The 27,542-nt window shown below is 47.2% G+C and overlaps 1 protein-coding gene across 21 annotated transcripts in view; it reads left to right on the plus strand.

Moving 5' to 3' along the window:
* Window positions 1-27,542, plus strand: part of mark3a (MAP/microtubule affinity-regulating kinase 3a) — a 63,522-nt gene that overhangs the window by 8,231 nt on the left and 27,749 nt on the right. For all 21 annotated transcript variants that reach the window (XR_015941610.1, XR_015941611.1, XM_088647753.1 and 18 more), the window contains exon 4: window positions 23,735-23,783. Coding sequence is in view for 19 of the 21 variants with exons in the window: in XM_088647753.1 (XP_088503879.1) it covers window positions 23,735-23,783 (49 nt within the window). In the remaining 2 variants the exon portion in view is untranslated. The remainder of the gene's footprint in view (window positions 1-23,734; window positions 23,784-27,542) is intronic.

Consider the following 27,542-nt stretch of genomic DNA (forward strand, 5'->3'; position numbering starts at 1 on the left):
CATGGCCTCCTAATAATACCCTAATCTCTGAACCTAATTACTCTGATCTCCTCCCCACTGATAGCTGGTGTGTGGGGAGTGTTCTGGCGCACTATGGCTGCCGTCGCATCATCCAGGTGGGGCTGCACACTGGGGGTGGTGGAGGGGAGACCCCATTACCTGTAAAGCGCTTTGAGTGGAGTGTCCAGAAAAGCTCTATCGAACTGTAAGCAATGATTATTAATTATCTTGTTGCATTGATCCATGGGGGGGGGGAGAGAGAATCATGTTGGGGGGAAAAAAATTCCGAGCTGTGGGCTTCGCACTTCCTCCGCTCCTGAGGCAGCGCACGCGCTGTGGCCGGGCGTCCTGGGAGGCAAGGAGAGTGCCTGCCGTGCGCCTGCGTGTCCGGCGAAACTCTGGTCTGGTTTCCCGAGCTGCAGCAGGGCTGGCTGGCTGCCGGGATCCGCGCCGTGGTGCCGTTTGTTCTCGAAGTGCTGGCGGGACGAGGGGGGCGGCGGCGTCGTCAATCGGCCTTGGTCCGAAACTCCAAGGGCTTTCGCCACCAGCTCCTATTCGGTCCCTCTCGGCGCCGAAACTGCAGCTCCCCAACCCCCCCCTGAGCGTTGCCCCCGCTTAGCCAGATCTCTTTAGGTGTCCCCCCCACGTGATGCTTCTGGCTGCCTTGGAGAAACCTCTGCAGGAGAAGGAAAAGAAACTGCTGTTACTGTACGGTACTGCTGCACAGCAGAGAGGAGAAGTTCATAGTTCTCCTTTAAAGGGGCTCTTCTTCTTGGGTGCAGAACGATAGCAACATAAGGGTTTGCTGGGGGGAGAGGGAGGTAAATCTGAAAATATTTCTCTTCTCTTGCCCAACAAGTGATAGAAGTACTGCCTTAACACACCCACTGTGCCAGGGCCCACTGCTGACACATTGGTCTGTAATCTCTTGCTATGTGTACATTGTAGAGCTAAGTATGATTACAGTTGGTCTTCTAATGGGTTTTGTTTCTTGGAAACTTGCATATTGCTTATTGATTTGTTTTCTCCAGTCTGCCTTTTGACTTTTTCTCGAGTGCAGGACAGTTCGGTTGTTTGGCTTTTTTTTGTTGTTGTTGCCGTCGGGTGTCTGCTGATTTTGTTTCCTTTTTGAATTATGAGTTAACCACATGGCCTGCACACAGACCATCTCAGCATTTTAGGGCATGTGCTCACGTTGTCGGTGATTCTGAATGTGGGAACTGTTCTGTATTGAGTGGCGGTGGGAGAGTGTCTCGTTTCCTGTATTTACGGAAATGGTTAGCTTCAGGTCTCTTTCCTTACTGCTTTTACTGCTTCTCGCCCTGTTCATACGTAATAAAGGGTAGGAGCTGCTAAAATTTCAAAGTCTTAGCTTTTCGTCTCGGTTCATAGCTGTATTTAATGTGGGCTTTAAAGTTACTTTTGCTCCAAAGGTTCCCAGTCTTTCCTAAATGGTAACAAGATGCTGCCGATAAAAACATCACGCTAAAATCTATCGATTTTGCGCCTTTACGGAGTCTGAACAAATCCGAGAAACATTCACTCGCCACCCGTAAGAGACGGCAGATGTGCGTAGGTTTTACCTTTGTAAGAAGAAAGTTTGTAAGTGTTGTTTGTTCCTGCTCCACAGCTGGAAATGGGGACATTGCTGTGCGTCAGCAGTCAGGGGGAGGTGTGTGTTTTCTGCGTAGCTGTAGTTCTGAAATGCAAGGCTAAGCACCAGAGTGGAGTTTTAATGGTGGGGACAGAGACTGCAAAACCATCCAGAGAGTGTCTTCTAACCCAGTACTGCTTATAGCGATGCAGAGGCTAGCGATTCCGGTGGTTCGGTTCACATGGTGCCTTGAAACAGTGTTGTTTAAAACGGTTCGGCGGTATTGATCAGGCTGGAAACGTTGGGGGGCTGGGTGGCTGGAGCTTGGTGAAGCTGTGAAAGCCTGCCCAGGCTGTCCCACCCCCCCTTTCATTAGCCCGCAGTCTGGTTTTCCAGGGCCTGACTTGGTTGGGGTTGGTTTTGCGGCCAGCAGCGTGCGATTGCCCTGCCGTGTCTGGGGGGGACAGCGGACACCAGCAGAGAGCTGCGCAGGTGACACTGGCCCGCTGGTCAGCTGGCGCCGAGAGGCCGTTTGTAAGAGTGGCCCCCGCTGGAGCGCGTTCGTTAACAGAGTCCAGCAGCTGATGGACGTGCAGCAGAAAGCTAAATGAAACTAAAACTGAGAGGAAGCTTTGGCTACACAAAGGTTTTTGTGAAGTCAGCACTTGGGAGTTTACGCGCTGATGAAACTTGGCTCTATTTTATAACTTCATCTGGTTTTTCGGCGGCGGGGGGTGCTTCTCTGTGTACTGCAAGCTAGCAGCCACCCGTGTGTCGGAGAGGTTAAGCTCATTTCTCGTGTACGTGCGAGACTAAAGCAGGGCGAGAAAATCCCGTCCCAAGTGGCTTTTGCCCTCAGCAGACTGCACTGGTTCCAGATTTGAAAAGGTGCAGTTGAGTCTTGCGTGCCCCGACAGTGCCATGCTGGAACACAGGCCATGGGTTCGAGTGATTCGAAGAGTGGGAGAGACTAGCCTGTCAGCTAGTCTTCTAGTGATGACTGCTTTAAAAGGGGAAAACATTTGCCACCCTGCTTCTTTACAATTAAATAATGTACAGTTTTATTGGGTGCATTTTGTTGTTTGATCGTTGTTGTTTTTTTTAGCGCTCTTGTAGAATGTGGTTTTGTAAGAAACCCTGCTTGGCTGTAGCTTGGTGTATTCCATTTTTACAGAAACAAAATATTTGGGAGAATGGTTGTTCTTTGTTCAAATGCAGCTTTGGACCGGGTGGTGGCTTTTAATTCACCTCTGTCTGTGTTGTAGTTTCGCCCTGATCACGGTCAGGGAGCTGCAGAGTTGGTAGCTCGCGAAAAGAAATTTGGCCAGCTTCCTTTCATAAACAGTCCTTGTGTTGTACCTAACCGTGAATTATGTTCAAAGTAATTACAGTGGTGCGGTTATTTTAATTTGCGGGCCACGTCATAAATCAGCCCAGCAGGGGTGATGAAACAGAATCATCCATTTGGAACTGCACTACTGCATCGTTGTTTCAGCAGGTGAACATATTTACAATACCGCAGTTACCGAGTACAGTCCGTTCTGTTTCTGGGTAGGTTTGCAAACCAGTGCATACTGTTCGGCCGCTGTTGGTTGGCGGGTTTGTGGTCTGTAGCCCTTTCAAAGTGTGATGCTTGGTGAGGGGGGGGGTGGGGGAGGGCGGCCATCGCCCATCGCCCATCGCCCATCGCCCATCGCCCATCGCCCATCGCCCATCGCCCATCGCCCATCGCCCATCGCCCATCGCCCATCGCCCATCGCCCATCGCCCATCGCCCATCGCCCATCGCCCATCGCCCTGGGGGGGGAATAGGGGCAACAAGCAGGAGCAAAGTGTTGTGCAGCTAACGGCAGGCTGGCCCTTTCGTCCTCTTGATTTTAATAGGCTTGGATATCCTTATGTTTGCTGTCCGCCGTGTGTTCAGTAGATTAGCCTTCCTCTCTAGTGAGGGCTGTCAGGCTGGCGGTAGGGCTGCTGGAAAAGCTGTGCGGAGATGAACACGGTCCTCCTCTTATTACCTGGGGGCTCCGGCGTTTTTGTCCCTTTGTCTGATGCTCCCTACTTCTGCTGCTCGAAGGCCTTAATTCCGACACCACTGGCTGCGCCGGAATTCAGTGTTTCCAAGATTGTCGTCATTACGGAGCTTTTCAAATTCATATCGGCATTGCTTTTTTTTTCTTCCTGAGGATAATTGCGTACCTACTTGCGCGCACACATGCCCCGTCATAGACATGCTGTTTGTGTATGCGTGTCCCAGTTATGTAAGTTCCGGGCTGTGCGCCGCTCATGCTGGGAGTTGTATAACCGATCGTTTCTGTGGGAGGTGTCGACACTCTTCAGGATTGTCAGGCATTGCAGGCAGAGAGGAAGTGGGACAGTCTTGAAGGTCTGGACTTCTCTTTCACCTCCCGTTTAAGGACTTATCAGAGTGATACAGTGGCCCAATTAAGCAACCAATTAAGTTACTGTAGTCTAGTAATTAAGAGACCCTGGTGGACCCAATGCCACAGTACATCCCCAGCCTTCAATTCCAGGAGCAGGCCACTCCTGGTTTAAAAGATGACAACGTCCGAGAGTCCGATTTTCAGTGTGGATAAATCCTCTCCTCAGGGCCAGTGAGGCTGAGGCTTCGTTGTGGTGAGGGACAGTAGTGTTTGACGGGTCTGGACAACAGCTCACCCAGAATCCCATAAAACGCTCGTCGAGTGGCATTTAAATCCGTCACAGGTGTTGATGACTTGTGGGCTTGTTTGCATCAGGTATCTTCAGTACATTTGTTTAGTCTTCCATCAGTCCATACGTTATCGGAAAGCCTCAAATTCCAAGTTCAGGGTCACGGCAATCCGGAACCTGTCTGGGATGCGTGGAAGACCAGGCGTGCCTACCCCCTGAACTGAACGCCAGTCATAGACATTTTTGTGCGTTAAATTAAGCATAGTGTTGTTTTCCCTGCATGAGCAGTACAGTTTGCACAAGAATCCATAGTTCGTAAGATCTGAATGGGAGCAGGCTGCTATGCATGGGTTTTTCTGTTCTGTTCTGGAGAGTGTGAGACCCACTTCTGAACTTCGTGCTACTCCTGCGCTCCGGCGACAGGCTCGCTCGAGCGCTTCAGCGGAGGTGCTGAAGTGAAGTGAACTTGGTGAACGTAGCCGTCGCGCCCGAGCGGTATCTGCAGTAGTGATGTCGGTGCCTGCTACAGTGAAGTGTCAGCGGTAGGAGGTCAGGGTGCGTGTGAATACAGAGCTGTTATTGTGGTGAGGAGCAGCTGATTGCTGGGAGGTGACAAACAGAAGCAGGACAGGAGCGTGGCTGTTGTCGAGGACGCCCGGGTGGGGGGCTTTGTAAAGGTTGCTATTTATGGAGTGTTTGATGAGCACAGAACCCATATTTTCCCACTGGAATAAAAACATTCTGTTCATGTTACCTCCCTTTGAACTTGTTAGTTGTTTTGTTCATTGTACACAATAGACCTTATTTTTTATAGCTAGAAATTGGGTGCAAGAAAATGGGGTAAATTAAAGACCCCAATCTTTTCCTCACCAGACCCTGTTTTGTCTGCATTTGCTATAAACTTTCACCTCTGCCAAGACACCAGTGTTCCCAAAGAGCAGCAGCAACAATGAAGAGTCTTGCCGTCAGAGAGTAGGACATCTCATGCTTTGCCAGGATTTTTTTTTTTTGAGTCTACAGAACACTTTTTTTTTTACACGTGCTCAAACTGCGTTAGGAGTACGTGCAGTATGTGAAAGGTGTTGCACTGTTACAAACACTTAATACCCATACCAGTGAAAAATGTTTGCAGGGCATGTTGAGGAGGAATATTTAATTTGTAGGTGCTGTTTGTGTTTTGATCTGACACCTCGGGTTTTGTGAAGCGCTGCTGGCACATTGGTAGCTATGGAGCCGGTGCTTAAGTCATTTTGACCAAATCACCTCCAGATATGCAATTCATCAGAATGGAGAGGAAGCCCCATCGCCGTCTGGAGAGGCTGCCTGTCCAGTTAGAAATGTGCTGTTATTAGAACAGCGTGAGAGAGAGAGAGATGCTTGACCAGACCAGCCCTGAGCAGAGCAGGGGTGAGTCTGTTGATGGTAGCCCTGCTACCTGCTACGGAGGTCTGCCGGCTGGTTTTGTTGGCTGTGGATGCTCTCGGGACTGGTGATGTGACTTAAACGCATCCAAATAAACGGCTGCTAGGGATCCAACTTGCACTCTCGAAAAGGTTATGAAAGTAGGGCTGTTCCTGTTCGTTTTGATTGTAATGAACTTGTGCTTCCCCGGGACAAGACCAGATAGAATCAGTGCTGCTTTTCATGTGCTAGAGAATTTCCCTGAATGGATTCTATTTTTGTCCTTGGAGCACATCTGAAAAAACGTCGTTCCGTACAACAAAAGAGGTTTTCCCGTATCCGGTGGATTGTTTGTTTTTCTTCAATCCAGCTGTTGCCTGTTGATCATGGATTGAAACTGGAAGGAGTGTTCCCTGTCTCCCGGTGATTTTCTCCCCCCCCCCCCGCTCTGTCTGGTAATCCTGAGCCTCTTTGCACATCGCAAGACCTGCAGGTGACTGTGCTCTCACGGCGCCACCAGCAGTCTTACTCAGAGCTGGATTTGAGGTCCTCCGTGAGTCATCGGTCCTCCTGGTCGTCATGTGGCGCCCAGCTGTAGGAATGAATTGGCCTGGGAAATTCCACACAGCCATAGAGAAAGGGGGTGTGGGTGTTGACTGTCCCAGTACCCTTCATGATGTACGTGTAACAAAGTTGAAATCCAGCAGGTTAGCTTTTTTTTTTTTTGGTCACAGGGTTTGTGCTTCCTGTGAAGCCCAGGTTAGAAACCAGCTTCATCTTAGTTAAAATGATTTTTTTTGTCTGCGTAGGCACTGTCTGTCAACAGTTAGATACTGTAAGTGAGAGCTGGGGTCTTTTTGTTCTCGACAAGAGTTTATAAATAACTTAAAAAGTATGACTGTATATGTGGATAAGTGTTGGGTTATCTGTGCATCTGCTCCATTAATTTGTCAGAGCAAGTCAGGTGTAAGGTAGGCTTGGCTCACAGTGCCGCATGTTGTAATAGGTTTTTTTTGTGTGGGCCTGCTTCTAGTTTAGTCATCTGAACGCCTGCCTGAAGGAATTTGCAAAAGGTTTTTGTTTGACTACCCATTTCATAGCCGCATGTAGGTAAGACAACGTGCAGCGCAAGATCTAAAATTACTGTTTCTAGCGTGAACGTTTTTCTTGACATTGGTTATTTTTTATCTGAAATGCACGTGGACTTGGTTTTGCCCTCGAGCTAGCGTTTATGAGCTGTGCTTAATGGTCTTAGTACTCTTTGGTATTGAGGTGTTTTTGAGGTCACCGATCGGCTGACTCTTGTGACTCTGCACAGGCGAAGAGCACATAGTTTTTGCCAGTAAGTGGTCAAGCCCCCTTCCTGAGTGTCTACCCTGAGCTCCAGTTTAACCTCTTCTTTCCAAATGATACGAATCGACACCAAGCTGCATATTTACAAGGAGGAACTGGACAGCTCTTTAAAACAGGGATTTGTGTCCTGTGTGAGCCATAGCAGATTTGATTGTGTGAAAAGGCCAATTCAGTGTTCTGACTAATGTACTGCTTGGAGTTGGGAGTATTTAGTCATTTTTGCTTGTATGAGTTATGTTATGCTTGTTGGATTGTAAATATTTATCTCTAGCACAAGTAGCACTCTAGTGCGTTATGGTTTCTGGTGCTGCTGATCAAGAGACTGAAAAACAAACTGAAACAATGGAGTTGGCATTTAGTATTGAGTATGGATTTGTTAAAATAGTACTGTAATACTATTCTTTAGGTGGCTTTACCAACAGTAAGATGGTAGTATCTTTTTTTAATTATGAGAATACCTCAGAGTTATCTGCTAATCTTAGTACTTGTGTGTTTAAAACAGAATCTGTGTGCACATCCCTTTATTTCAGAAGGGCTTTCCTTGTACAGCCTGAACTTGGTGCAGCAAATTAGGCGGCCGCTGTTAAGTCATTCCTTATTTTGCATCTCCTCAGTCACCATTGTCCCATTTAAGTTCTGTGATTCAACTCAAAATAGTTATGTTTCCAAGACGGTATTTTATGAAACTCCTTGAAGTCTTATCAAAGGTATGTTGGGTTTTCTTCCTCCGTTTCTCACTGGGCAGACAGAGTGGTCTGGTGAAGGGGAGGATGAACGAGGGCTGGGGAGTTTTTCGGCGCTCTTTGTCCCAGGAGCGGAGCAAGAGCTCGCTTGAGTCACAGAGGGGCCGTCTGGAATAATACGGTCAGACCCCTCCTGTAGTCTGGCAGGCCAGCCGGAAGCCTGCGGCTGATGTGAATTCACGAGTGGAGTGGCGTGGCGTGGGGACTCCAAAGCGAAGCGTGGCAGACGGTAGTCGCTCTTGTCTGCAGAGGCAGAAATAGTTGTGAAGACTACCTCCCGCTAAAATAAAAAAGGAAGGACCCGAATCCGAGCGTGTACGGCTCAGCGCCGAGTGGCCCGGCTGTAGGTTCCCGGCTTTAGCGGCAGCGCTTGGTAACTTGTTCCAAACGCTCAGAGCCCTTTTAGGTGAAAAGGTTTCCGCTTGTTCTCGGTTATTAGTGCTCTTCCTTGTCGTTTCCTCTTTTGCTCTGTGGTCCGCGTTTCGTTGTCGGGCTTGAAGACATCCATTGGGTTGATTCGGCTCTGTTCCTGGCCTCGAGGACTCGGAACCGGGTTTCCTCCTCCTGCCTTCTGCTGGCTGCCCCGGCCAGGCTGTGTGCTCCTGTCCTGAACCTGTTCCCCCCGCAGAGGGGCTCGCCCTGAATCCGCAGTGGAACGGTCCTGCTGGTCCATGGGTAATCGGGTCGTTACTCGGAGTGACCGTCGCTGCGGAGGGCCGCAGGGGGTGACCTGCGTCTTTCATCGCCAGATTGCTGCCTTCTCCTGCTCCCGGCCTGTTGTGAAAATACTCCGGCACGCTGATCTGAGGTGCAGCCCTGCGCTTCTTTCAGTGAGCTCATCCCTGTGCTGGTCAGTTTTGGTTGTGTTTGCAAGTCGTGGCACTTATGTGCTGGTGAGGGGATGGCTCAGAAGTCCAAGGCACTGGGTGCTTTGACTTGTCCCTCGCCCTCTTCTTTGGCTAATTTCCCCCTTTCACCCCCTTATTCCTCTCTGTTTGGGTTGAACACAAGGGCTTGTATGTGAAACGTTGATGGCTTCATGAAACATCCATGTTAGCCGCTGGAGTGACAGTAAAAAAAAAAAAATTGCCAGGAAGCGACAGTAATCCAGAAGTAATGAAATCGATATTGTGCTCCACACAAGCCGTTACCAGGGACTTCGTTGCTTATCTCCGATATCGGAGGAGGTGTTGATCTTTGCGCACCTTCAGTGGTCTTTTTGTGTGCGAGAAGTGAAGCTGTTGGCGTGAGAACATCCCGTTCAAGTTCGAAGATGTCTGCTCTGATAAATGTAGCTGAAACGGCCTTCGCTGTGGTTAAACGTGTGATTTATCTCGGGCGCTTTTTGACGTCATTTGGGTGTAGCTGTCCGGGCTGACAGTGTTACATCTTTGTAAAAGAGTACTGGACACATCCACGGGCGTATAGACACCTAGAGTAATAAATCCTGTACTGTACACCCGAGTTAATGTAATGTGTGAATTTTTGGGTGTACAGATGACTGATATGAATGAAAAGAGAAGAAATGATTGTCGCTGAAGGCAAGTTCACTAGGCCTACTGCTGTCTGAAGGGCTTTTTACTCTTTTTTTCTGTTTTTTCTTCGCTGTCCAACCCTTGCCTAGCCTCTCTGTGAAGGTGTCTCACAGGGCATTCTGTTGTCAGCACTGCTCGTGTGCCAGGACAACCCCCTGTATTACACTGGAGCTCAGACCAGGTGCTAAAAAAGGAAAGTCAATTATTTATATTGCAGCCTGAAGTTGATCTTTCAGCACTCAATCCCTCTGATTATGGGAATCCCGTCCTACCTTGATTAATAATATGTAAGAGGAACCTTTGACCCCCCCTTGTTGTGCAAACGATCATATTTTTGGGAACCAGTGATTGAGAAGGAATGCAGCCTTCTTCAGGAATGTCTGAAGACCTGTTTTTTTTCCCCCAACTGTTTGCACGAAGTTCATGTTGGGTTTTTTTTATTATCAGTTTTGATTAAGAAGTCCTGAAACTATCAAACTAATCCTACAATCGCCAGTGGGGCTGTTCAAACTGGAGGACATAGCAGAGCTGAGCCAGCAGTGGCCCCTGAATATTTCTCATGATTCCCCCCTCACCTTCCTTTAAGAGCAGCCAAGCAGTCCCGTCCATAAAACTACATTTCAGCCACGTTTCTTGCTTTTGTTTTACTGTAGTGGCATTGAATTAAATGTCGCTGGACCGGTGATTTGCGTCGGTAAAGGTTGTGTAAATCTGCCAGGTACATCGCATTCAAAGTTTGGATGCCGATTTGAAAGTGTCAGTGGATGTTGAAAAAGAGAGAGGTCTAGCTCGGGCCACGCCCCTCTTGAGAGGAACACCATGCGGTGTGGTCGTCGCTGGAGGCTTTCTGAAGTGAAGCTGAAATAGCTGTGAGGAGCTTACCAGTCTCGTATTGACTGAGGCTGTTATTGTCGTCCTGGTCACAGAAGGCCAGTATTTGAGGCTGTTAATCGGAGATCTGGGAGGCTGAGCTCGCGGTCCTGCTGGCTTCTTCTCTAGAAGGAGCACCCAAGAAACCATTGGCTTTAAACAGAGGCTGGATCTCGGCTATCGTTCACATTTTCATTCATCGGTGTGGAACAGTGTGCTGTCCCTCAGTGGAGAAATTGAGAGGGGGGGGTGATAGTTGATGGGGGTGGGGTAGTCTATCATTTTATTTTGATTTCATTTTTTATTTGAAAAGTTAAAAGCTAATGATCATGGGGGGGGGGGAATTAAAGGAAAATTGCTAAGGGAGGGACAGACCTGCTGTGCGGCAAATCTGGAATACTGCATCTTTTCTGCAGTCTCTAGACTGGCACAGTTCTCCAGTAGTTTTTGGATTAGAATGCGACTTTTTGGATTAGAATGCGAGTTGGGGGGTGGGGGGTTTCATGTGAATGTTATTGCTTGTATGAAAAGCGGTGTTTTGCAGTTGATTGACAAAGCAACAGCGGTTTTTAATGGCTGAGGTGAGCGGGCTGCCGGTCCTGCCAGTGGTTTTGTGTCGTCTAGAGCAGTGGACCCCTCCTAGGGGCCGTTGTGAAACGGTGGCAGTGCACACATCTCGCGGGGCTCTGCGCGTCCCGTCGGCTGCTGTGGCTGATGTCTGTTCGGAATGTGGCGACATGAAAGGTTTGTTTTTTTTTTTGTGGTTGGTCGAGAGGAGCCGAGGTTCTGAGAGCAGGGCTTTTTTCCATGAGACCCTGGAAATAATTTTCAAGGACGAGGACAGCTTGCGCTTCCTCTCTCTTCCTCTGCTTTGTGAGCTGCAGAATTCGCAGAAGCCGCCGCCGCTGCTGCTGCTGCTGCGTGCAATTATAGATGTTGAAGAAAAAGGTTGTTCTAAAGCAATGTCATAGCAACAGTTAAAGAATCACGTTGTTGGAGTGACGAAGAACAGGCAACAGGGCTTGCAATGCACCTGGCCAATTTCATCTGCTCCATGCTTAACTTAGTGTGTTGCCTGGAAATTCTGAACTGCTTTTCTTAAGTTTAGTGCAAAATAGAGATTTCAGTGCACCTCAGGAGCCTCTAAACAAAAAGGGATGAGCGACAACAGGCCGTGTGGAGGGGAGACCCTTGCTCGCTCTTTTGATCGCTGAAATTCGGCCCGTGACTGTGCCTGTTCCCAGGCACGGTGCGGTTCTGGTGCGACAGCCTGTCTCTCCCCATCTGCCGATAATTACCGGATTACCTGTTTGTTTAATGTCCTTAGAGATTAAACACTTCTTTTCACCAGTCGACTGGGTAGACCTTTTCCAGTGCTCTTCGCAAGCAGATAAGAGTGTGTGTAATCCATAAATCTAGGGCATGGATAATATTGGTTTATTTTCTTTAAGCACCTCGAGATTTTGTGGCCAAGTCACAGCACGGATTCAATAAAGCACTGTAGTTTTTGTGAACTCTTACGGACGTGGTAACTAATGGTCTATTTTTTCTCGAAACCGTGTTCCGGCTACCAGAGGGCCACTGCCTTTCCCAGCCCTGGTAGAGTTTGGTCTGGGATCTTGGGCAGGGCTCCAAGAGTCTACGGATAACATATGGCAGGGCCAACTGTGCAGACGACCACTCGGGATACCTCGGAGCCCGGCCAAATCTGCAGAGCGGGGTTAATGAAGTGTGCCACCCTTCGAAACGTGTTGCGCTCTGGATACGGTTAATGAAATCCGTTCTGTTAAATGTGTATCTGCACTGGGCCCGCCTGAGTCTGATCGGGACGCTCCTTTATTTCCCCCCGTGCTGACCCTCTTTGAAAAGAAAAGCCTGTGAAGAGCCTGCTGGCAGGAGATCTTCAAAAGCCCTTTCACATGTCCCAGACCAGCCCGTTTCTCTGGGCTGCAGGAAGTGTCGGAAACAGCTTTTCACCGCAGGGCATTTTTTTTTTTTATCCTTCGGCAAGAGTGGTGGAGTTAGCATTTTTTTTTCTTCCCCAATTTCCTCTCTTCTCTTCTACCTGACGTTGGCAGCGCGTCTCAACAGCGGAGTCTCTTCTTGCTCCGGAGGGGGCTGTGCGCTCGTCTCCGGAAGCGCATCTCCTCGCGAGAGGCCTTTCCCACCCTGCTCGGCTGCCTGAGCTGCTGTCCCCCCTGCTTTGTGGTAATTAGGTAGGCATGTGGAGGAGTTCACCGGGAGGTCCTGAGTTTCATATGAACTCCGCTGTCCGCTGGTACGCAGCCTGTCAGTGGCAGAGTGGCGTTCTTCCTTTTCTTTTGAGCGTTTGATGTGCGGTGCGGATGTGATGTTTGAAAGATTTAATTCGAAAGCTGGAAAACACCGCTGAGGCTCCGAAACGGCAGTGGCGAAGCAAACGAAGTCATTTTAACAAACAATAGGCGGTTGACACAGTGGAAAATGACAGGCCGTAAAGCTGTTGTGAGAAAGAGAAGTAAGCGGTCCAGAGATTTATTAAAATTGAAGTTAGGATGAACATTACAGCAGTAAAACATTTTGGTTGTCCCTCACGTTTGACCATATTGGTTAATCTTACATGACCTGAACTCCCACAGAGAACTCTGGACCTTTCCAGCTGCAGTCCATCGCCTGTGGTTCCTAGTGAGACCTTCCATCACACAGATGGCATGCATGTTTCTTACCTGCGTGTTCTTCACTTGTTTCTCGCCTGTTTCTTAAGCAGTGCAAAGTACGGTACATCTCGGGTTACAGCCTGGACTGGATATGATCTGCAGCGGTGACTTTCAATCCCCTGCGCTTAATTGAACCTTTAAAGCTGAAATGTGAGCAGCGAGCATAATACAGTATCCAGCTTCCCTCTGGGGCCCCTGGTAGATATGATGAAAGTAGACCGGAGCTGCCTCTGTGTCACTGGCGCGTGCTGCGAGATGGCTTCTTATCAGCTCTCGCCATGCGATGAGAAACCCTTTCATCAATACACCTGCATCCTAGTTTTTTTTTTGTAAAACGTCTCGATTGTTATGCTGGCAGTCTGGGAGACTCTGGAGGGAGCTGACAACCGTGAGCGAGAAAGAGGCAATATTAGGGGTTCGTCATGGCGCTGCTTTCTTTTTATTAATTGTTGAATTAAGAAAGAATCTCGAGTTCCTGTTAAAATAGGAAGCAGCCCCTTTCCTCTTGGAGTTTTTAATTCACACATAGGCTTGTAGGCTAAGCCTAATATAATGAATGAAAAAGTATTTACTGGCTTATCTAAAAGCAAGAGCATTTCTGCCACCGTTTACAATGAGAGCGCCGTAGTTGCGCTGGTGGGTTCGCATTTGTCTTCATGCAAATAGATCTGATCTTCTGTTCACAGACCCGTAGCACTAGTTGGGTGTTGAGATTGACTTTAAATTTGGTTTTTGAAAAGCACTGCAGGTGTGTGCTTTGAGTCATACTGCTCTGTATGCAAATCTTCAGTCTGGCTGTTGCCAGGAAAAAAAAGTGGGAGGTTTATTTAAATATGTGAATGGTGTAAATGTGTGACTTTCGGGAATTGCTATAAGTAGATGCTCTTAGGGATGCAACTTTGTACTGCTAGTGAGGGCATCTTTATGGATTTTTAATCCCACCCTAACACCACCATCAAATGAATCAACCATGCACCCTATTTAGAATGAGTAAATTCACCTGTTTTTGAGCACAGTTTTCTCTCTGTAAGGGCAGCACATCAGCTCACTGTCATGAAACTGTTTTCTCAAACCTCTGGTGGGCTCATTCCCTCTGTCCTTTGCTTTGCAATTCGACCCCACCTTCTCACACATTCTTCTGTATCTGTGCTTGAGGCTTCCTGGGCGTAGGCCTTTGCTTTTCTGCGGTTTTATTCTGACACTGCTTTGGCCATTTCTGTTCTCTGCACACCTGGTTTATTTCAGTTAAGAAGAGCATTGCAGTGAAAGGCCGCACAGGGGCCACAGACATTCTGACTTCCAAATATTATGCGATAGTCGGAAGTCAAGCCACTTGATCAGTCTTTGATTTCCTGTGTTTTTGCTGTGGGTGCATGATTTATCTGTGGCAAGAATAAACATTCCTCTAGATACAGAGCAGTGTAATTAGATCAAACTTTTGCATAGGCGAGTTTTCTTGGGCTTTCTGTATAGAAAAAAAAAACATCACTATGGCGAGCCATGCTTATAACTAACCTATTTCCGTAAAAAAAAAAGCTAAGATTGCTCATTTTAATTGCTAGTAAATCCTAACTTACCTACAGCTAGCCCAGTGCTAGCGAATGGGGATTTCTGGTCACAGTCCGCTCGTGACATGAGCCAGATTCACACCCACAATGCCTCATGGAGTTCCGCTATGTATGCGCCACTCGAGAGGTTCCTTTATCGACCGTTCATAACAAATCTGACTTACACATGTGGAAGGGAGCCAGGAAGTCAACACTGACGGTCTGAAAGTGTTCTCTCCGTAGGATATTTTAATAAAATTTAGGTGCGGGTTCTTTATTCAAGTTTATTTCCATAAACCCGGCCCACATGGTTTTTGTAAGACTATAATCTTCTCTAGTAAGCTGTAGACTTTGCTTGTCTCTGAGCTGTACAAAGTCATGAGAAATTACTTAATAGACCGTCAACTAATTTACAACTGTTTTTATAGTCTAATTGCAGAAATCACACTTCTGCCTTTTTAGTGTTCTGTGAATTTCACTGCGGTTTTCTGCAGGGACTAATATTTGAGTGATATGGTGAAAACTGTCCCAGCGTGGCAGGGTGTGAGGGGAAAGATCAGCGTAGGGGGCTCTCTTTTCTGTGTGGTGTAGTGACTCTGGAGTGGGGTGCGGCTCGTGGGCATCTTCTTATTCGCCATGAAATATCCGTTCTAGTAAAACACCCGCCCCCCCCCTTGCAGGCAGTCAAAATGAGCTGCAGTCGCTCTTCCACGGGCAAGAATATAATCCCCCAGACAGGCTGAGCACAGAGGAGCGTGTTTTGGGTGTTCTGCTGGACAGCACTCATGTTTAATTCATCTATGCTTGCGGCGAAGCTTTTACATCATGGAAAAACAAATAGGAAAAATGTCAGGTCTGTTTCTCATTGTACAGCTGAGGCCAAGATGAACTGAAGGAATGATGTTATCTGGTGAAACGTTAGGGACGTGAGACCAGGGGGGTGCTGGGTTTTCTGACGTCAGAGGTAGAACGTGGCATTGCAACACTCTAAAGTATTAAACTCCGTATTGGACGCACACTCATTTTTTTCCAACTTTCCTGTGCACTGAATGGGTCCGTAGCTTTAATGCAGGGGCAGCAGACATCTCCTAAGAGCATTGCGTTTCATTCTCATGCCTGAACTGGTTTGTGTTAATAAACTGAAAACCTCCGACCTTGAAGCAGAAGAGATTCTGTGTGTATAAGCTCATTATTAACAGCCCCTTCCCTGTGCAGTATGCGCCGTGTGTGGGTGTGCAGAAAGCTGGCTTATCTTGCACATGGCAGTGGGCTCCAGTGGCACCAAGTGACGTCGCCAAACAGGATTCTTTGCCAGCCTTTGTAAAATTGGATGCCTGGTTTTTAACACGGGTGCTTAGTCTATAAATAAATCGGTTTCAATTTATAGTTGAGAACTGGCGTGAGATTGTCGGAAAAGAGAAATGGTTTTGAAACGACTAAAGAGCCTTAACTTAGGAGAGAGAGCAGCCATGATAATCATAATTTAAACAGCCAGCAGCCATTTCACCCTGCAACTCACAACTGACAGCCCAGTGAAGCTCAGCAGGTGTGCGTCTGGTCACAGGTTGCTGCTGGAGGAGGTGTTAGTGGGGCCCGTGGTCTACGTGGGTCCTAATGCCCCAGTACACTGTATACTATACTGTAAAAAGGTGCCATCCTTCAGATGAGTCGTAAAACCGAGGTCCTGACTCTCTGTGGTCATTAAAAATCCCAGGGATTCTTGAAAAGAGTAGGGGTTTAACCCTGGTGTCCTGGCCAAATTTTCCCCTGCCTTTATCAATCATGGCCTACTAATCCCCATACCTGAACTGGCTTCATCACTCTGCTCTCCTCCCCACTGAGAGCTGGTGTGTGGTGAGCGTTCTGGTGCACTATGGCTGCTATCGCATCATCCAGGTGGGGCTGCACACTGGTGGTGGTGGAGGGGATCCCCATGACCTGTAAAGAGCTTTGAGTGGAGTGTCCAGAAAAGTGCTGTGTAAGTGTAAGGAATTAATGATTAATTAATAATTAATGATTCTTGCGGTGATAAGCAGGTAAGGAAAATCGGGATTGTGCTGTGTGTAAAGCACGGAGCATAAATAAACGCACACATTGTTCTGCCCTCCTTATTTGTGCTGAAGGGTGGTTTCTGACAGGGCACAGGGCTCTCCTGCTGCCCTTGCTGTCCTCGAGCACACTCTGAAACACAGCTCCATATCCGCTACAGCCCTGACTTCTATTACGGGAGACATTCCAAGGGTTTTCTCCCGCTAGGGAAGGACCCGCGAGAAACTAGAGCCTGTTAGCAGCACAAGGGCAGTCTCTGCTGACTGTATGATAGCACAGGGACTCCTGCATTCTTTCCATTTCCATCTTGAGCTGCCGCTGTTGAAAGACACTGGGAAGTGTAATTAAATGTACAGTAGGAAAGGAGGGCATGGATGGTTGGTGGTTGCCAGTGTTGGATCCCTCCCAGAGCTGCAGAGGTGCAGTGATGTCTGTGAGCTGTGAGGAAGCATGCCTCTAAGGAGTAAGGTTTAAAACGCACTCCGTTTTCTGCCCTGTGTCCTGTTGCTTTGAGTGTTTGGTGGTGTTGCAAAAAAACAGAATGCCCCGGGGGGGAAAAAAGGACAACCAACCTGGTTCGGATCCTGAAAAAATGGGTTGTTTGCGTTGGGGAACGGTAAGAATATGGAACAGCGGAACAGCTGGACCGGGATCTGTATGTCCCAGCAGGGTGGCCGGGTCGCTGCTGGGTTGTGTGGGGCGGGACGGAGAGGGTTGCCAACTGGAGCGCAAAACAAAAAACGGACAATCGAACCATATCTTGTGGGAACAGCATTCCCCGTTTGCTTAACACAGGGAAGTGGATTCTTAAAATATTAAAAGTGATAGCTTTGTCGTTAAGCGCCGTGGTCGGGAATGAAAGTTGTATGTATGCCACGTCTCCACCTCGCCGTGCTAAGGACACAGAGGACTGAAAGTAGCTCAGGGCTTCGGCGTGCCTCTTGTGTTCTGATCTCCCCTGCAGTGGACCTTGAAGACCACGTCAGAGACGAATCAATGGCTGACACTGCAGTTCTGCTTCCCTTCCCTGTTTGTTCTCTAGATCTGGACCTGCTGAAGGAGCTGTCACCCTTGACCTCCCCTAGCACTTAGATGCTCTTTTGTCAATTACCACGATGGCTTGCTCAGCTTTCACGAGCTGCCCAGGGCATAATGTCCGCGCAGCTTGCTGTTTTTAATCTTGTCGCTCTGCATTTTAAATGCTGTTGTCTCCCCCCCCCACCCCCGCACTGATTACAGTTCAACATGTAATTGGCACCAGCTTGCTAAACACTTACGGGCGTCTGCCACTGATCAGCTTGGCCGCCTGCTCTGGAGCCGGATCTCTCCGTGTGGAAGGCTGGTGTCAGCATCCTGCCACTGAATCTCTGCACTGTGCCAGGCCTCAGGGGCCTGGTGGGAGAGTCACAGGCCCCCGCAGACCACCAGAGACGAGAGAAGCAATGCACCTGAGCATGGGCCTAGCAGCTCCTGTAGACAGACCAAAAGAGAGTGGTCAGATTCATTTAGAAGTGTTTCACTTTAAGAGGGGGGGGAGTTGTTGTTTTATAGATTGTGTTACGCTTTCATGTTCAAAGTCACAGACCATTTGCAGCTAAATATAGAATGCAGTAGCCTAGGCATGGTAACTGAACACCACCCAGAATCTCCCCACTGCCCAGGAACTACTGTACTTGAGATCAGCAGGAAACAGTTCAACAAGTCTGGTTTCAAAACGGCAGCAAAGAAATGCGACTTTCCTGGAGTATCAGTCATGATATTCCTGTATGCTGACCCATTCCTCCTCCATCTTACTGTGTAGAAAAACCTTTACAAGCGGCTTCTAGCTCACAAAGCTGTATGAAAACAGAAACTAATGATGAGTTAGGTCCGATTTTTTTTTTTTTTTTTTTTTTTTTGCTTTGCAAACCAGTGCAGGTTGATATGTTGCCCTGACAATGGTTTGTCTTACTAACACAGGGCTTATCGAAGCATGGCGTGATCACTGTCATGGAGCACCCTGGTCATGAAGCCCGCACGGCCTGCTTGTTTGGCTTGGCCGTCGGCAGGGGTATACGTTTGCCGGATGTGTTTATGGCCAGCCTCTCGCTGGGGTCCCGCACAGAAGAGCTTGGGTCTGTCAGTCTGATCCCTGACGCAATTAGAAAGTCTAAATAAAAACTCCAGAAGGGATGAGATGCTTTTTTTGGACTTGCCTCTCCGGGGCTTCTGGCTCATATTGTTTCAGAGCCTTGAGGTTCTTCATATGACAACACGGGGTCAAACGTAACAACAAAGTTTCTGTCTTTCATCAAATGTTTGATTTTGGCAGAAGTTCGAAGAGCTGATGCTGGGAGCTTTTTGGCAGAGTCTCAGTCTTATCTCGGTGAAAAGGTCTCACTCCTCCTGGAGAAACCTCTCCACCCAGCTTTTACCAGGAGACAAATGTTTTTTTTTTTGCTTGATGAGTGTAAAAAAATCCACATTTTCAGCTTAGGTCCTATTGCTTGGTGATCAACAGTTTTATGATCACAGTGGTTATTGTCACTGAATACCATTCTAATTTGGTTTTCGGGTCTAAAATCCCAAATATCCAGATCTGCAGACTTGAAATGCAATCTTGAAAACGGGTGAGACATCTACTATAGGTTCTCCCAGACTGAGGTCATCTCTCCAGAATTCTTGAAAACATCTCAGAAATTGTATGGAGGACAAGGCTGGAATGCTGACCTGCAGCTTGATAATAGGTCCTCTGTGATTTCAAAGCACATCTGAAAAATAGTGGGCAAAAACAAAAGAGGCACAATCCTTTAGTTTTCCTAACTTTCTTTTAACTGATAAAAGCTGAGTAATTTATCCGGGTCTTATTTTGTCTTCTTTTGCCTGGAGATGCGTTGGAGGTGTTATGAATTACGCTGCATATCATTGTAAAGAATTAAAGGTCAACGAAAGGAATACCAGTTGGTTTTGTAATGTCTGATTTGTGCATGATAAAAAGTGATTCTCTTCTTGAGCGCCTTAAAGGAAAATGAGCATGGTTGAGGCTATCTGTGCTTTTTATTTTATTAGGTCTAAATAAACCGTGTCTGTACAAAATTAAATGGAAAGCAAGACTATGCCTAGGCTTCTCTGCAATATTGAAAGCTTATACATGTTTCTACTTCAAACAGCAGATTGTAGAAAAGACTGAAACGGATCAAGCTCTAGTGATTACCTGGAGATCCTGAGGGTGGAGTAGAAGATCATTCATGTTTTTGGGAGAATGGCTGTGGAGAGTGTCACAGGGCTGGTGATAGTAGCTACAGCCGATTCACTCCCTCGCACTGAGCTCACAGGCTGCTAGCGTGGCCACACGTCTGCTTCACTTCCCACATCTCACGCAGGCCTGCGCTGCGCTGAAATGCGTCAATGTCATGGTTTCCCCTGGTCAGAACTAGACCGGGCCTGTTCTCATTAACACCTGACTCGGTTTTTTTCCCCCCACTCGCTACTTGCAGGGTGTCCTGAGACTACTCCAAAGCTACCGTATGTTTGCAATTCGGCAGCGATAATCTTGGCAATGTCGAGGAATCCCCTGACCGCATCCCTTGCGTTGTGAAGCCCCTTGCGGTGGCCTTCTGCTTGCTCTACCGTCTGCGGCTCCTGAGCGTCGAGCCGGTGTTATCTGTCGACTCCTGTTTGACTGAGTTTTCCTGGCTCTCTACTGTTCGTCTGCGCTCTGTGGTCAACGGGGCCTTTTGTTAAAACCCCAGCGCTCTGGAACACCTTCCCAAAAGAAATCGGGGACTAGCCCTGATTTTTATGTCTAGGCCGGTAGTGTTAGCTTTGTTTTCATATATACCTTTGTAATTTTAATTCTTTTTTGAGACGCGCATTGTACGTATCGTTATGATGATTTAAATTATTATTTGGAGGTGATGTAGTAAGACAAAGGGGTGAGACAGTCAGTCTTTACTCCTCATTGTCTCTGAAGAGTGACATGGACTCCTCTTGGGTGACATGCCCGTAGGTCATAGGTTAGATTGGGCAGTCTGTATCTACAAGTTAAATTTTGTGTGGCTGTGCTGTGCTCCAATAACCTCCTTATTAAATGCAGGACTACAAAGCAAGGTTCCGAAAGGTACTGCATTTCTATGCTTCAGATTAGAACAACATGGTCAGCCTAACGCCATCGCTGAATTCAGGCAGCGATGCAGTTCCACACGCTTTTAAAAGCCAGTGGCTTTGCTCGGCTGGTGTCCCTTCAGGTAACCACCACCATGTGGTTGGGAGTACCTGACCAGCAAAGCACTAGGATTGTCTGGGAGTGCAGACAGCCAAGCACCCACTGTGTATGTTACACTACAGTTCCCAGTGAAATGGGAAGCAGTGTTTGACTTGGTTTTCTTCTGTGTTTGAGCAAGGGACAGCAGAACATTAGAGAGAAAGGGAGAGACACCAAGTCTGAGAGCCTTTTCTCTGGGTGAAGGGAAGCACGCTGCAGATTGTGCTGTGCCAGGTATTTTGTAGGAAAGTCAGCAGTTTGAGAGTAAACTCAGGCTCTTTATCAGCTGCCATTAATCTTTGTGGATGGGTTTGTGCTGTATGATAAATGTACAAGGCCCTGATAATTAGCCAGACAGAGTCTTGATTCTGTAGCTGAAAAGAAACCGTATATATTCAACAGGTCAAATGATTTGTCCGCTGTTGCTGTGGAGCAATGTGCATTTTGTTTTTTCTCCTCCGATGACCACCAGTAGAGAGAGACCGTTTACCTCGAAACTCTGAAAAACTCATCTGGAATTTGAGTCCAGGGATCCGGTGTGTAAATTTGCCTCTTGACCTTTCCAATTTGCCGAGAGTGCTTCTCTGGTTTGTGGTCAGATAATTGAGAACCAGCTTCTCCAATCCAGCAGATTTTCGAGATCACTAGTTTCTAAAGGCCTTGGAACATTATTGTGACAATCAATCACAGATGGTTTGTTGATTGAAGAACTTCACAGATCGCTAGGAGAAATAAACCTCTCCTACTTGAACAAATTTATGATTTAACAATCATAATGTTGTCATTTGGAAGTAATCCGTTTGGAATTGAATATTTTAGGGAGACCTAGAAACCGTCCTGGACTAGGGCTCTCCAGAGCCAAGTTCAGGGACTCCAGTTCATGCGAGAGGTGGGGTTTTTGTCAGAAGAAATGCTTACATGCTTGCCATGTGGGAGAAATACCAGCATACATCGTGTAAGAATGTCCTGGCAACACAGGAGAAGATTAGAGCCATGATAAAATAGCGGTAAAGCAGAGATTAAAGAGTTATTGTACGACCTTTCGGAAACCATGGCAAAGTGATGGTGTGGCATTGGCACAGTAGGACCAGGTACGGCCCAGACAGGCCCTGTTCAGTGTGATTAAGTTCCCTGAAGGGCCATCCCACAATGCCTTGCAGTGCCGCATACAATGGCTCATTGCACCTGTGTGGCCGAAATAAAAATTCATCTGACATAACAATCGGAACGTGCGAGCACGAAACCCAAATTTAAAAGCGTGATGTGTATAAGGCCGGACTACTCTCCCTCTCGCAGAGCCTGCCCAGAAGGTGGATTTAGCTTGTCTGAAGCGGTCCTGCATGCATCTTTGTATTGTGGTGTTCTTCCTGAGCTTTCCACCAGGCTGCGTGACTCCTTTTTGGCCACGGAAGGGGGCGATCCTCACGCCCTGAGGCCGCTCAGGGGAGGGGTTCTGCAGAGACTGTGAAACATGGATTCTGCTGCTCATTCCCAGCTCTGGGCTTTATGCACGATGTCTCACTGACAGGGCCGCGTCTACAGAGCGGCGGGGCAGCTCGGGTGATATTCAGGCAGGGCCACCCGGGACTGTCTTCAGGCCCTCCCTCGCTCATGGCTTCATGAGGCAGTGCTAGAGCTCTCGCCTCTTGCAGGAGGAGCACGGGGATGAGCTGCCGTGTGTGTGTGTGTGTGTGTGTGTGTGTGTGTGTGTGTGTGTGTGTGTGTCCCGACACACTCATGTGGTCCAGCTTTCCGGTGGGCGTTCTTGCTTTAATAATGGCTTCTTCCGGGTTCTTATGTAAATCCAGGAATTACGAAATTTAGTCCAGCATCTTTTTTTAATTCCTTGTAAGTTCACTGATGCAGGTTTCCTCTGCTGCTTTATATCCGAGATGCACTGTGGGCGCTGTGAGAAACCGTGTGCAGTAGGAGTAGCCTATGTTCATGTGTTCCCCTCATCAGTGTGCCTTGCTGTTCTCTTTGCTGCTCAAGTTCGGTCCATTTTTTATTTAATTCTGTCGTTGTCTGCCCCCACTCAAGAATACAGCTTCGCATTGGGAAACTGCAGCTTGATTTATTGATGGCGAGAAAGAAATATTTTCCAGTAGTTCTCCTTGAAGCAGGCTGCTTTGTGCTGCTTTTTTATTTATGATATAAGAGTCTCTACTTTTATTCTATGTCACTCGACTTTAAAGTGCTTTGCGATGGATTCGGCTGAGAGTGAGGTGGTGGAGTAGAACATAACGGAAAGGTAGTTAACTGTGAGTGTTCAGTCTCCTTTTCTTTTGTCTTGATAATTATCCACGATTTACAGCAAGTGTTTGGAGGGAGTGGTGGTAGGCTGCCCAGGTAGACAGTTCAGACCGTTTTCATTGTGATGGTGACCCCACCTGTTCTTAGTCTTACCTCAGCTTTGGTTTTTTGCCATCACTAATTGGACTAATTGGACTCTCTCCATCTGAAGGTGATAAGCACCGAGGACCCAACAGCAATCTGTGTTCAAGGGAATCGGAGCTTTGATCTTGAGCCTGCTTTCCCAGCTGAGCCTTTACGAGCCCTCAGGCTATCTGCTGGATCGAGATGAGAATGTTTGAAAGAGAGTAGAGAAACTGTTTGCTCCTGAGGTTGAGGGAGCTTTCTGAGTATTTACATGTCCTTAGCCTTTTGCACTGTGTCTGTCTTTCACATTGATCAAACCCTATCCTGCAGTTTCCCTGAGCGAAAAGGTTAGTAGAAACAGGCAATCAAAACTGCCCCATAGGCACACAGCCGATATAAAGCACAGGATTTATAAACATTCTCCTCGCCTTAAAATGAGGTGGAAGTCTAATATGTGCACTGCAATATGAAGTCCCCTTCAGTATTGCAAGAGGACTCCATAGCTATTCAGTTTCTATATATAAACTCAATTGTCAGTATGGCATCTTTTCAGAAAAGCTTGCCTGTTATGTAATCAGGTGTTTTCTGTTTGTAACGTATGCAGTCATGTAGTAATGGTTTTGTAATCACTGTTTTTGCTTTTCTCTTTCAGCTTTTCAGGGAAGTAAGAATAATGAAGATTTTAAACCATCCAAATATAGGTAAGCAACTTCCTTTGCCCTGTAATTATGAAGCAGACTTCTTGCTGTCAGTCCATTGCTGTCATGATGACTGTTCTTGTAATCGTGTGGCGGCGTTCGCAGCCCTGAGGAATTTTGCCACAAAATGCCTTCTTAAAAGTAGCAAGCCCAGACTGTTTTGCCCCTTGTCCGTGTGTGTCTGTTTACTGTTACTGGGACTGGGATAGCCATAAAGTCTGCTGCTGTTCCTGTCGCACCTGGTGAACGGATCCTACTTTCAGCAATCATTCAGCAGATTTACAGAGGGAATCCAGTAGGTTGCCTTCCAATTCCCTTTCAGTATCCTAATGATAGACATCAGTTAACCAAAATCAGGGAACACAAAAAGGAGTTTTCCAGTGTTTATCAGTGTTAAACAACTTCTGTGCCGTTCCATCTTTTGTGACATTTATAATTCAATATCCTGTCCTTTTTTTTTCCTCCCCCCTCCTCTATATTTAGAAAGCAAGCTTAGTGGTTTCTCATGTAATGAGTTTCACCCTCTTGAGGATTATTACTAGAAAGTGAAACGGCAGAACTCCTGGCTTTCCTTCCCTCCAGAAGACTTGTTACAGCTCTGCCCAATTAATGTCTTCTGGTTCTCTGCTGAAATCGGGTGCAGAGACAAGTGAGCCCTTCACAGCCTGGGAGGAAGGCTTTCATCACCTTTTGGAAAAGCCCCTGCGAGCTGTCAAGAAACTGTACTGGGTGGCGGATCAGTCTGTCGTGTGATCAGTATCCTGTTCGCCAGCATTCTCCTGACATTTTTGATTAACCGCTGTGGGCTATATGACTCGTTACACACAACGGTTTTTTTTAATACATTCCTCGTGGCCCTTCATTTTTCTTATTGGCTCTGTTTGGAGGCTTTAATTGCATCTGCTGCTGAATGAACAATGCTAAGATCAGGCTGTCCTGTGTGTTTGATCCATCTGTAAGAATGCGTATCCAAGATGTCTTGAAAGGCGATGCCATTTCTCTTCTTGTGCTGGCTTGTCAAGTTATTCAGCCCATTCTTGTGCTCTGTAGAGCTGCACTGGTTTGCTGAAAACTGGGAATGCTCAAGGAGAAAAATAAGTGGGTACATGAGCCTGCTAGTTGGTCATTGAATATTGCAGCGTCTGACCTGATTTGTTTTCTACTTTTCAAAGAAATGATGCGAATTCTTAAAATACACTGATAGCGCACAAGCTTTGAGGGCACGGTACAATTGATCGCTAAACCTTGAAGCGAGAACGTTTCAAAGACCGACATTGAACAACTTGGGAAGTAGTTGTGGTGTTGGAGTTGTTTTGTCTGTTTATGAGCAGTCTACTGAAGACGAAGCCTGTTTGTGCACTGGGGCAGATGAAATCCTGTTTTTACAGTCAGGGATCCCTTTTTACATTATTTAGGAGGCTTTTTTATATGCTGCAGGTTATAGTGCCTGTAGTTGCTGTTTCTTTAAATAATAAGTCAGGCATTTTAGCATGACAAAATCATATTGTTCCCATACATGTTTTTAAAACCTACTGTATAATTGTTCATTATTAAGCATGATCACATGCAGAATTAGTCTTTTGTGGTTGTATTGCTGTTTTACTGAACTTCCTCCCTTGCATTGGGTAGTAGAGTAGTGAGTAAGCTGTTGGACTCAGGTTGTGGGTTCGAGTCCCCACTGCAGACACGGCTGTTGTACTTTACCCCAGTTGCTCCAGTTCATCCACCCAGCTGTATAAGTGGGGTCAGGCATTGCTGGGGGGGGGGTCATCCCTGCTCTGGACTGCCTGGACATCCCTGTGGGCGGGGGGACCATGTGCTCTTCAGTCACTTACCACTACAGAGACCAGGAAGAGCTCTGGCCCCTCGAGCAACTCTGGACCTGCTCAGGCGCTTGACCCCGTCACGCGGGACATCAGAATAAACCGTCCTTATTCGTATAGCCCGGGGGTTCCCAACCTTTTTTGTCAGCTGAACCCCTTCAGCCTGAATTATGTGCCTCAAGTACCCCCTTGAGATTTTAACTAAATCAGTCCTTTCAGTAAATGCTACAGCAACCCTCTTAACATGCTTCTCTTCACTTTGTTAAAATATGAATACTACTACTGTTGTTTTTCTTATTACATTGTTATTTATTAATAGGACTGTTTAATTTGACATTGACGTTTCCGTCACAATCTCGCGAACCCCTAGGGGCTGGCGAACCCCTGGTCTAGGGGATGTTTAGCATGTTGAGCGTGAGAAGTTTTTCTAAACCGAGCAGTGGCTCGCGCTGAACCCCCGACGGCTCCAGCTCAGCCAGGGCTCCCTCGTTGAGCCCTCGTTTCTCTTCAGTCCCGACTGGTTTCCACCGCCGGCAGGTCGGACCACCGCTACAGTGAAATCTCCTGGGCCTGGGTGGGGACTGAGAGGCCTCTCTCTCAGATCACGCTTGGTTTCACGTGTTTACAGAAATTGTTCTAATGGAACAGGAAGCGTGGCGAGGTTCTGTTTTTATCAGTGCTTTCAGGTCGGTGTGATTTGAGAATCTGTTCTGATCTGACAGAGGTTCGATGAATAATTCCCGTTCAGTCCTTTTTGTTGTCCCCACTTGTGCGTTCTCTCCTTGATATTTTGGCTATGTTGGGAAAATAAAAGAAATATTCCAACGAAACAGTGGCTTGATTCCTCCACTGGCCCCCTTTTGCCACATGCATCTGATTCTCCCTACACCCCCTTTCTGTTCCTCTGCCCCCTGATCCGCCTGGTCTTTGAACCCCTCTCAGTGGCTACTCCGAACTCATCTGCCCAGACAGCACCCCTGATCTCTCAGCTCTTCGCTACATCCTTCAATTCTGCATTTCATTGCGTTGGTTTTGGGTCAGTAACGGTAATATAACTTCCTGATTGCACTTATTCATTCTTAACAAGACCTACATTCACACACAGCTCAACCAGCATGTGTGCTCTGTGTCCGCGCCGCACGCCTTTTAATTCTTTGCTAATCCATTTGCTTGCGTCCGATTTCTTCTAGCCTCGTTGTCAATTTATTGATTTTTTTTTTTCAATAAACTAATGCAAATGTTATGTGGGTTGAGGACTTCTGCTGAGCAAATATAAAAAGAGTCATGTAACAGGTCCCACACGTAGCTGCTGCAGTGCATGACGAACTGGTAAGCAGGGTCAGGGATCTTTTTACTCGTTGTGTTAGCCCTTTGGAAGCAGGGCCGCTCGATCAGTTTGCCATGCTTCAGGCACTTCACATCGGCTTTTTTCACAGAGATGTGTGGCAGATCATCTGTGGGAACATGTGACAAGCACTGCTTTTTTTTTTTAACCGTGTGCTTGCCATTTTCCATTTCCTTCGAGGAAGGGCAGATCAGCGTGGCTCCACTGGAGTCACGTTTATCGTGTGCCCATCGTGTATCGCTACCTGTTTGGGCTTGAAGCCTGTAGGTCATGTGAAGTGGCCAAGCAAACTCTTAACTAGTTTGTGTCTTTGCCGATCCACATGGATCTCTAATAAGCGTACAAGAGACCAGGCTGTGATTTCCATTGCCGATTCCTAAGCTTGAAAAAAACTTCAGTCATTGGCCTGAGCTAGGAGAGAGAGACTTGGTCCATACTAAGAAAACTAAGCTTGCTTATCAATTATGAATTCATTTCAGTCATGTGTAGGTTAGAAATTTGATACACGGTTTTTATAAAGGGAAAATGGAGATTAAAATGGGGGAGCTGCATCAGCCTGCAGTTTTATGTACTGGTGCTTGTTGTCATTACGCT

This window comes from Lepisosteus platostomus, chromosome 10 (assembly GCF_059453375.1).
Source record: "Lepisosteus platostomus isolate fLepPlt1 chromosome 10, fLepPlt1.hap1, whole genome shotgun sequence".
NCBI lineage: Eukaryota > Metazoa > Chordata > Actinopteri > Semionotiformes > Lepisosteidae > Lepisosteus > Lepisosteus platostomus.